Source organism: Centruroides vittatus, unplaced genomic scaffold (assembly GCF_030686945.1).
Source record: "Centruroides vittatus isolate TY-2023 unplaced genomic scaffold, ASM3068694v2 contig_1620, whole genome shotgun sequence".
In the NCBI taxonomy this organism is placed as follows: Eukaryota; Metazoa; Arthropoda; class Arachnida; order Scorpiones; family Buthidae; genus Centruroides; species Centruroides vittatus.
The window spans coordinates 308,431-320,091 of NW_027120986.1; the positions used below are offsets into that span (position 1 = coordinate 308,431).

The 11,661-nt window shown below is 28.9% G+C and overlaps 1 protein-coding gene across 2 annotated transcripts in view; it reads right to left on the reverse strand.

Annotated features, from left to right (window-relative positions):
• Positions 1-9,705, reverse strand: part of LOC136968821 (rhoGEF domain-containing protein gxcJ-like) — a 51,750-nt gene extending 42,045 nt beyond the window's left edge. For both annotated transcript variants that reach the window (XM_067262864.1, XM_067262865.1), the window contains exon 1: positions 9,538-9,705. In XM_067262864.1, coding sequence (XP_067118965.1) covers positions 9,538-9,616 — 79 coding nt within the window. In that variant the 5' untranslated portion in view covers positions 9,617-9,705. The remainder of the gene's footprint in view (positions 1-9,537) is intronic.
• Positions 9,706-11,661: the final 1,956 nt, after the last annotated feature.

Below are 11,661 nucleotides of genomic sequence, written 5' to 3' on the forward strand. Positions count from 1 at the left end.
CAATACAACGATCTATTGCTAAAGTTGTATCGTGTATAACTACAGTAAGTTATTGATACATCTTATTCAAATTATATATTTGTAATTTGTGGATGATACTTTATATATTTTATCATTTATTTTCGGTAATCTTAATATAATTTTTCGATCTTAAAACACGAGCTTTTTAAACAACTTCATGCATTTGTGATGTTAATTTTATAGATTTTTATTAAAAATATAGCTTCATAATGTACTGTACACATTCTTATTGTATAGAAGTAATGCAAAATCTATTATATCGCATGCACAAGCTATTTTTACAATTTATTTGTAAAGAAAAATAACGTGCAGATAGTCTTATTGTCATAGATTGAAGTTGTGACTTGTAATGTTAAGAGATACTTAGAATTCTCTCGTTCAATGAACAGAATGTTAAAACAATTTATCTCTATAGAAACTGAAAATAAATTGAATGTTTTTTAAAATTAAACAGTTACAGTGACATTTAAAACGTTGATAAATTTGCTACTCTCACTTATCAAATGAGTGCAGAAGATAGATTTAACACAAGAGAGATCTTTTCACATATAACCATTCAAGAAATTTATGCAAGACCTGTTCCAAAATATTTAATATTTATAAATAAATTACATAATAAACTCGTTTAATATCACTAGAGTAAATTGCAAATATTGTTAAAACTCTGCTTCATGTGGTATTGTTGAAATAAGCAACCCAACACGTGGACGATCTGCCAAAGGGAGTGCCTGCCTCCTGAAAGAACTTTCCATAGAAAACTGGCCTAGTTTCCTATAGAAAGTTCTTCTCTTCCAGGGTTTTCTTCACCTGACTAACACCTGAATAAAAAACTATTCAGGTGTTAGACAGGTAAAGAAAACCTGGAAAATTCCATGTGACCAGCCCACCGATCAGGTGCGAAACCGCGACCAACTGGCAGTATTCGATGGTTTTATCCATTCGATCAGTTGTGGGCACCTCTGGTTCATGAAACTATTAAAAAATTTGAGTGAAGGAATTTGTCAAGTTCCTCGAATGTTGTCCAGTGAATGAGAAATCTATTTTAAGCCAATTTCCAAAAAAATCTATAGATTTTAAACACAGATTGATGACATGTAATGAATGTTTAGTTCTTTGTCTTCAGCTCGAACGAAAATTCAATCGACGGAATGGCATCATCGTAAGGGTTCATCAGCTGCGAAACAATTAAATCAGTTATCAAGTAAAAGACGATCAGTTATCAAGTAAAAGAATAAAATTATTACTGGATACACTAGTTATTGTATAATTTTAGGAATAAATTAAGCTTAAATGATGGAAAAAAAATGGAAAACATTCGATACAAATTAATGCGCCAATATTCAAAGCTCAAGCTTTAATTTATATTGTAAGAGATAATGATGGCATAATGTTTTTGCATGTTTCAAAATGAATTTATTTTTTGTTTCTTTTTTATAATTGTTTCCTAATATAACTTTTTCTTGTTTCAAAGCTAGTAAAGCATAAAAGATGGTATTATGAAGTCATCAACAGCGTAATTGAAAGATTTTTTTCTTACAAATCTAGAATTTCTAATGATTTAACAAAGTTATAAAAACAATTGATTCAAGGATATCAAGCTGAAGAATCAGAATTTTTGGAACATACACTTTGCATTTTTTAATTAGGACATTAATATATGAATTCACTCACGTGTGTATTATCATGCAGCCATTATTACAGGCTCATTGTGTAGTAACTACATAACATGACTTACATATTAATATTTCATAAAGAATTATAAAATTTTCTAATTATATGTTGGCTTATTAAATATGTTATAGAAATTATGGTTGCATAAAGTTATAAAGAAGTTATATTTAATAATTGTTATATTGATATAACAAAGGAATTTAATCTGTAATATCAAAAATTCTGTATATCGATAAAGAATATGGTTAATTTTCCTAAATAATTTAACCTAAATAAGACTCGAATGATAATGTAATTTATAGTAATTTACTGTAACAAGGACAGAATTCCATATCATCATGATAATGAAAATAGATAAATATGTAAACAGTATAATTTGTGATGATATTTTTAAATTAATGACTTAATTTTCTAGTTTTTTTTTATAATACAATACTTTAAACATCCTGATACCTTGCTATAAAAATACCCTTAGTAATGTCTGTACAGTCGAACTCCTAACAATGGCACCACCCAACGGCGGCCATTTTTTATGTTTCCTTCAGAGATTTGACTGCATTTATAATATTTGAAAACTAATGATACAATAATAAAGTGTTTTAACTGTAAATATATTATACCCCACTATAATACAATGCTAAATTGCACAATATATGCTTTATAATGAACTCGATATAGCGAATATTAGAAAATTAGTTATACGATTTACAGTAGTTTTTGTAGTCAAAAGCAGTATATATATCGCTAGCACGGTAGTAGCCAATCCCGTAAACAACGTTAAATTATATAAAATATGTTTTATATCGATAATAAACTAGATACAATGAATAAACGATGATTACTCGCTATAATGTAACTGCAGTATCAACCATTAATAACGTACAGGACAATGCCATGTAGAAAAAAACGAGTAAAGAAAAGAAATTCATAATTTCTCTTCAATAGAAAAAAATTATTATCATAAAATTCTCATTATTCTTCTCGAATTTTTAATATTATTTATACAGTTATTCGCCATATTTAAATTTTTGAAAATTAGGTTAACGTGTTTTGTTTATTAGCCTTTACGTCACATTAAATGTTTTTTAATAAAAATTATTTTAAAAAAACATGATTTATAACGTTACAAATCTGTAAAAAAAAACTGATGTAAAAATCATAAAGTTTTTTCGATAAATTCACTAGAAGCTCATAAAAAATGATCATTCATTTAAACGACGCATAAAACATGATCGATCGTGATACAGAATCGAATTTGATACTGAAAATATAGAATAACAAGACATTGGATATGAAATATATGTTTTAAATATCGTATTTTGAACAGAATAATGGTTCAAGAATGCATTCTATTAACGAAACTGTTTCCATTTTGTACTGATCTAGGCCCTACATCTGACAATGTGTGCAGTTAAACTGTTTCCATCTCTATATTTACAGTATATACAGTATACAGGAGAGTTTGTATGTGGACCGAGGGTAAAGCGTATTTCTGTTAGTAAATCAAAATTTATAGGGATGGAAACATTAAGGGCTCCTAAGTTTTCTCTGCATCTGGGGAAAATCCCCATCTTCCTCCTTCTCGAGATCCTGATAATATATACTGATGATCTACTGGTGATGTAATACAGAAACAGGGATGCTAAGAGGAAACAAACTCCCCTGGACCGAAGGAAACAGGACCCTATAAAACTTTTTTCGTTTACTTCTTTTACTTTAATAAGGGACACATTAACCCGAAAAGAACCCCTGAGCGTTCAGGTATTTCGGGCCCTCTCCGGCACTTCATTCTTTCATCCCATTACATCTGACGTCCTGGTGCTGGAATGGTAAATACTAAGCTCTATTTTTGTATATTTTTGTAAAACAGTAGTTTATTATTCTTAAAATTTTAACATCGTCCCGGGATGCGGGCCTTAGGCACGTGCCTATTGTACCTAATATTGAAAAACGCCCCTGCCAGGCCTCCTTTACTCTCTTGGCCACCTTGCACAGACACTGACGTATTGTGTAGATACTGTTTAACCTAAACTACTTTCATTTATGAACTTACACATATCGATGACGAGTCTGCACTAAACCGTGTGCATTTTACACTTACTCAACATTAATGGTGTATGTAACTCAAACTGTTTACCTTACTTCACTTACAACTTTCTTGGCACTATTGATCAATATCGAGCGTTTTAATTAGTACGTTTTCTCTTAAAACAGATCGAGAAAAGTTTAGAATTAATTCTTGAATCGAAATTGTTAACAATCTATTGTTAATTTATCAAAAGAGATTCGATTTATTATAGACAATGTGAACCTTACAGATCGATATCCTTAATGAACATGGAGACCTTTTGTAATTTTATCTTATGATCGATGCCTTTCATTCTTCGAGTGTAGCGTAGACGATACGAAAGAAAAAAAAGTTGCGAGGCTTTAAAACTTTAACAGATCTATTCATTATAACAATTTAGATTAAAAGTTTTGATATTTTATTATATTTCTTTTTCCTTTCTAGATTTTGTTTCGAGTCTGTTACACTCAGCAAAAAATTTGATTATCTACCGTAACTCACGCAGACAATCAGACTCGTTGTAACGGTTACAGTCTGTCGATTACAAGAAATTTTATTGGAATTCAAACAATAGCACGCTATTAGCCCAAATTTTTTCGATGATATTTTTCAAAGAAATCATTTATTGTGATTGTTAATTACAAATTGTTACGTTACAAATAAAACGGATTCGAAAAAAATGCTACTTTATCCCCCTAAGTAGCGAATAAATCGATGCTTTCTTTGATTTTCTTTCGTCGTTTTTTTTTTTTTTTTTGAAATGTCCCTATGTGAATCAAAGTATCAACGACAGTTTATCCGATTTATTTTCCACATTTTCTACCTATACCTAAACCGAAAAATATAGAAGAAAAATGTTAGTTTTTGGAAACGTTCCAGATATCCTTGCCAAATTTCCAATCCCTTTTCTAATTGTACGACTTTGTTACTACATTTATCAAATAAAAAAACATTTTTGTATCTTAAAAAAACCAACCGAACTTTTGATTAATGTAATAAGAAATCTGTGAAGTTAGCAAAATGCAAAAAAATATTTATTAATAATAATTTTATATGTAATTTTAAATTATGTACTGATTTATACGCTGAAAGTTTGAGAAAATACCTCGTTAATAAAGATCACAAATTTTCCCTAAAATTAAGGGAAATTTTAAGGATTTTCCCCTAAAATTAAGGGAAAATTGAAAGACTTTTCCCCTTAAAATTAAAGAAAATTTGAAAGGCTTTCCCAAAATTAAGGGAAATTTTAAGGATTTTCCCCTAAAATTAAGGGAAAATTGAAAGACTTTTTCCCTTTAAATTAAAGGAAATTTGAAAGGCTTTCCCAAAATTAAGGAAAATTTTAAGGATTTTCCCCTAAAATTAAGGGAAAATTGAAAGACTTTTTCCCTTTAAATTAAAGGAAATTTGAAAGGCTTTCCCAAAAATAAGGGAAATTTTAAGAATTTTCTCCTAAAATTAAGGGAAATTTGAAAAGCTTTTTCCCCAAAATAAGGGAAATTTAAAGGATTTTTCCCTAAAATTGAGGGATGTAACATAAACTCCATTTCTGCACTGTATTTTATAATTTTTGCATGAAAAAATTAATCGTTTTTGCAATTATCATCATCAAAAAATTCAGATTTTGTATTTAGTTCTCTATATTTAAATAATAAGAAATAAAATAGAAGAATTTTATGACTTTTATTATTCAAATGAAAGTATTTTATATTACTTTTTCAATTATTTTATTATTATATTATTAAATTCTTTTACCAAAAAATAGTAATACTAATTGAAAACAATTACTGAAAATAAAGAAATTTAATGTTATTTTTTAATATTATTAATAAAATAAAATAAATTTAATGAAAAGGACTGGCAAAATCGATAGATTTCGGATCGATTTACACGTGAGATCGAGTGCTAATTAGTGCTAATGAAGTGAAACAAGGCTAATTTTCATAAATTTGCCTAAACGTTAGTGGAAATTATATTCATTTGTATGGAGGTCTACGTTTTAAGTAACAAACTAACAGCTTAAGAGCATCGTTCGTACTGCATGTCTGCCCGAAACCGTTTTTAGAATTAGAAAAAATATTACCATTATTTCATAAATATGGAATATTATGCAAATTTATAGACTTTATGGTAAATTATTTAATTTCCAACGGTTTAAAACTTCTTTTAGAGCTTATCGGAGCTTTAGGAATATTAACAAGGAACCTTTGTAAAAATCGATTTATATTAAATCTAAGAAATTAATCTTATAAATAATTTTTAAAAAGTTATAACAACAGCCACTGATGGGAACATAAAAAATGGCTGCTGTTTATTGGAGTTCGACTGTTATTGCAGTTACCTCACTCGAGCCATTTAAGTCACTTACATTATTACTGCTGAATCATTTCAAGCACAAAATCTATCACAATTGAATAATTTGAATCATTAAATGTGCTTAAATTAATTGTTTTGAATCGTTGAAATTGTAGCAACTCGGTATACTGAATATCTTGTAGGGCGCCATTTTGGGAGGTGAAATTGTCATAATTGAATCATTTCAACCACTGAAATTATTGTAATTAAATCATTTGAATCGTTAGTTTACATTACGAATCCATGCTGCCCATTGAATTGGTTTGGTGCAATACGTAATTCAACATATGAGCCAAATGGAGTGCCTCACTGACTATGCCAACTGTGGGTACCTCCTAGGAGGATTTTCCATGGGATATTGGCCTTACTTATGCTCCAGACACGCAAAGAAAACCCAGATAACTCCACATGGCCAGATCGTTAGTGAAGCACTAACCCACGACCAGTGTTCAATAGTTTCATCCACTTGGCCTTGGGAGCAAGTTTAAAGTTTTGTAAATTAAAAATATCATCACAGAGAGATGGAGCTCATTTGCAATAGACAAAAACCTAATAAAATTCCAACAAACAGACAATCCTATCATCCTGATGAGTTATCATCATCAATAGCAAACCTCCAAAAACAGATACCACGACACAGTCGCCATTTTTTCCATGCCCCAGTCATGACCGTTGTTCAGAGGTTTGACTGTAAAAAGCCTATACACGTATTTTAACTGATCACAAGATGATGAATGAGGCTGATTTTCAGTCGATAAGATGAAAAGCCAGAACAAATTGATGATTTTATTATCCTAATCAGTTAATAGCAAACAAGTTTAAACTTGTAAACGATGGGTTTTTTTTATTTTATTTTATAATTTTACGCTCGAATTTCATCATAAAATAATCGAACGGGTATTTATGAAGAATGAAATTTTTATATACTTTTAATGAGATACGTTGTTAAAAAAAGGAAAAATTAATTGACTGTTCCAGACATGGATTTAAGAAAAAATAATAATAAAAGATAAATTAAAATTCTTAGAAATTAACACGCTGGAAAAATATGTAAAGAATTTTCCAAATTATTTCCCTTTTTTCCCCTAAAAAAAAGTCGTTAAAGGAATTTTAATTAAAATTCATAGCAAAAATAAAATAATAATAATAATAATAATAAAATAGAATTTAAAACAGTAATTTTTATTCATTAAAACAAATAAATATTTATTTAATTTTAATGTAAAAATCTGGATCGATATATATATATACTTTTTTAAATTTTATTTTAATTTTTAATGAATAATTTTAATTAAATAATTTAAAGAATAAAATTAAATTAACTGTAATAAAATTTTTTATAACGTAATTAATATTTGTAATAATTGTAATTAAAATTATTGCAAATCATCAATTAGTTGCAATTGTGTGTGTGTGCGGTTTTTGGGGTTTCTTTTTTAAAACTTATTATTATTATTTTTTTTGTATGAAAAAATTAATTATTTAAATTAATATTGTGTAAAATTAAATAATTTAATTTATTCTTAATTTTATTCTAATTATTAATTTTTTTTATATTTCTGAAAATTCCATAAAATTGATTTTTTTAAAGATAATTTTAGTTAATTTTTTAATTATTTTATTTATTTTATAAAACTCTTACTAATTATTAAATGTAATAATTTTAAATTAATATTTTTTGCTGTTTTCTTAAGCGTAAGGGATTTTATCTGAATTCAAAAAGAAATTCAAGGTGTTTTTTTTTTAATTAAGGGAAAGGCCATTTAAATTTCCCTCAATTTAGGGAAAATCCTTAAAATTTTCTTTAATATTAGGAAAAAAGTTCATTAAATTTCCCTCAATTTTGGGGGAAAGTCCTTCAAATTTCCCCCAATTTTGGGGAAAAATCTTTTAAATTTCTTTTAATTTAGGGAATAAATCCTTTAAATTTTCTTTAATATTAGAGGAAAAGCCTATTAAATTTTCCTCAATTTTAGGGAAAGTTTATGGAAAATCTGTGACTTTTTTAACGAGGAATTTTCTCAGACTTCCTTTTTAATTTTAATTAAAAATTAAAGAAAAAATTTAAATTTTATAGATTTTAATTAATTTATAATATTCGAAAACTATTTAAGAATACAAATTAATTATTTTTATATATTTAATAATTATATATGATGATATAAATTATAATTTATACAATTTTCTTAATTTTTCTCTAACCAGGTTTTAAAATGTTGACAGAAAATGTCCGGACATCCCCTAAAACTTGGATTTATTACTCATTGACTTTCAATACAGACGTGGCACACCTGATGTTACCTAGTCACACCTATCGCTACACCTACACAAAAGCCAAAATTTTGTACAAGAAACACCCCTTTTTTTAAAAAAAACTTTCTAAATTAAGTAAAATACAGAATTTTATCTTTAAAAATAAAAGCAAAATCAATTTAGATTTTTATTTTGTGTTTCACTCAGCAGCAATCCTAGTTGTTTTGGTATGCTTTTTTCTTTTGTTATAAATAAAAAATAATTAATTTTTTAAATGTTTAACACGATAAAAAACATAATAATTCCAACCACGTGAGGTTAGAAGGTATGAAGATTGGTGACAAGTCACGCAATCGAACGTACTTTTATCGATAATGGAAGCATTATGTAGTCACTACACTTATGCAATTGTTCTTAGACCCATTACAATTTAGTGATGTTTTTTTAGAAAATAATTTATATATTTTATGTCACATAAGCCTTCTATGACATTTACCAAGATGATAAATTTCAATACTCTTCTATATTTTTGGCAGTTAATGCATGATAAAGGCTCATAGCCGGCTTAAGTTAAGACACAGTTGATATAGGTCGTACATAATAAGGCTGCTTTAATACTACGTTATAAAAGCTCTGTTAATGCTTCATTAATGGTCAGCATATGCTAAAGGCCCAGTTAATATTCAGCACATGCTAAAGGCTCACTTAATATTCAGAACAGAACAAAGGCTCAGTTAATAGTTGATAAAGTCTCATTCATGTAAAGAATTTGATAGAGGCTTATTCAGGAGCACACGATAAAAGCTCAGTTAATAGTATTATGTAACAAAGGCTCAGTTAATAGCGCTTAAAAGCTTAGCTACAGGCAATTCATAAAGGCTTGTTTAATATTCGACAAATAAGAAAAGGCTCAGTAATATCACTATAAAGGTTCAGATAATGATTAAAAGCTCAGTTACAGTTATTCGAGAAGGGCTCATTTAGCATATTCATACGATAAAAGCACATTTAATAACCAGAAAATAAGGCTATTTAAAGGATTGAGTCGTCAAGGAACAAAAATAAAAGATGCCAGAGTTTTATACCGGTTTTTTAAATGGAAAAATAGAGGAGAAAATACTCGAATACCCCTTTTTCTAATAAAAAATAAAGGAATAAAAAGTACTTACCACTGCAGAAAGTTGGAAAGATAACCGCGAGAAGGAAAATTAACGAAAAACTAGCACACGAATCGATTTTGATGAACATGACGGTGGCATCGAAGCAGGTTTTAAGAGAGAGACGATCTACCCTTATCTGTGTGCCAAGGAGAAAACATCTGAACGTCTAGCGACAAACTGCTGGCAAAACCAGTCGAGCACATGGTCCCAATCAATTCACGTCATCAAAAATTACCGTCGCCTATTGGCTAGAGAAACGGTCGATTTGTTACGTAAAGACAATATGTAGGTTAGGGCCGGTTTGGATTTGTTTACGAAAACACGGGAGAGAGAGAAAGTTGTGTTTGCCTAGCCAATGATGAGCCTTACGCCTCCAAGATTATTATGATACTTGGATGCGTTACGTAGAAGATTTTTTTTTAAATAATATATATATATATATATGCATTTGTTGGCGTTAATATTGTAGAAGTAACACGTGAATACAGCTGTATTTTGTCGGGTACGGTTTGCATATATAGTGGTTTGTCATCGATTAAAATTTTCGACCGTCTCGGTTTGTTTAGATTAATTCTATCTTTTAACTTTTGAACTCGATATAATTCTATTCATTTCAATTAAAATATTCGAGCAGGTAACGTTTTAAATATTTAATAACACCGGTTAATAGCAGTCAACACATTATTAAACCTGATTTATTGGTCAATATATAATAACGGTTTACAGTGAGTAAAGGTAAATATTCAGTTATGATCGTGTAAAAAGACTAATTAGTTAGTGCCTGATGAAGAAAGGCTCAATAATTAACTCCTTACGAAAGGCTCAATAGTTAGCGCCTGATGAAGAAGGACTCAGTAATGAATATATTATTATATAGTTTAATTAACTTATTATTAAAGCTCATTTATTGGCCATCATGCAATTAACTGATAAGCCTTTTTGTATAATCGTTACTGTGTCTTATCATGCGTTTACTGTAAACCTTATCAGTTAACGTACGATGAAAAAAGACATAGCAGTGAACACATGAAGTTTTTAAGGCTCGCTTATTGATCATAATACGAAAAGATTTATAGTGAGGTTGTGATAAAGATTCGGAAGTAATCTAAAAGAAGGTTTATTAGCTGGCATACGATAAAGAAAGGCTCAGTAGTAATTTAAACATATGATAAAAATACAGTTAAATAAACACGACATTAAGGCTTATTTACTAGTAATCAAGTGATAAATGCTCTTAGTGATTAATATGAATATTCACTAATCAGCTTTACGAGGTGTTTCAATTAATAATCAGCAAAGAACGTAGCGAGCGTGTGATTAAGGCTCGTGTAGCACTTAACACATTATAAAGGCTAAAATAATAATGATAATTAATAAGTCAGCTGACGTTAGATTTAGCTAATAGTCACGGGATAAAGGCTCAGCCTATATATAAAGGCTCAGTTAAGAGGCTTATTAAGTAAACAAAAGCAGATTCTGGCAGTGGTGCGTTATGGGCAAAAAGGGCAGTCTGAAGTCGACAATGGGGCCTCCTAATTAAAATTCACCCTGGCCCCACAAAGCTATAACGCACCATTGGTGACAGAAGGGTGAATTAAACGATTAAAAAACGAATTATATTTTTATACACCCCATGGAAAATTTAGTCACGTGATATGCTTCTGTCACCTACACTGTTGTTCTGTGTTTTTGTCACTACACTTCGTTTTTGTCACAGTGTAGGTGACAAAAACGAAGTGGGAAGGAAGTTTTTACACGCTTGTCCGAATCAATCATTAACGATAAGAACACAGAAAAGACTAAGAAAATATTGACAAAACGTCTTGAAAAATTAAACAAATTGATTAGTATCTGTCACAACTTTTAGTACTTCGTAACTAGAATATATTTTACTGTCTACTTTCATCAAAATATCGATCTAGAATACATTTTATTATATATTATATACCGTCAGGTTATAATTTATTGGGCTATTTCTATTAAAAGTACACTTTTATACACTATAAATAATTCATTTCAGTCTTCTAAGATAAGAATTTAATAGAATATTCCTAGTTATAAATAAATAAAAAAAATTATTGTTAAGTATAGGGTAAGAAATGTTTTAAGTGTTTAGCTCTATCTGTTTTCATT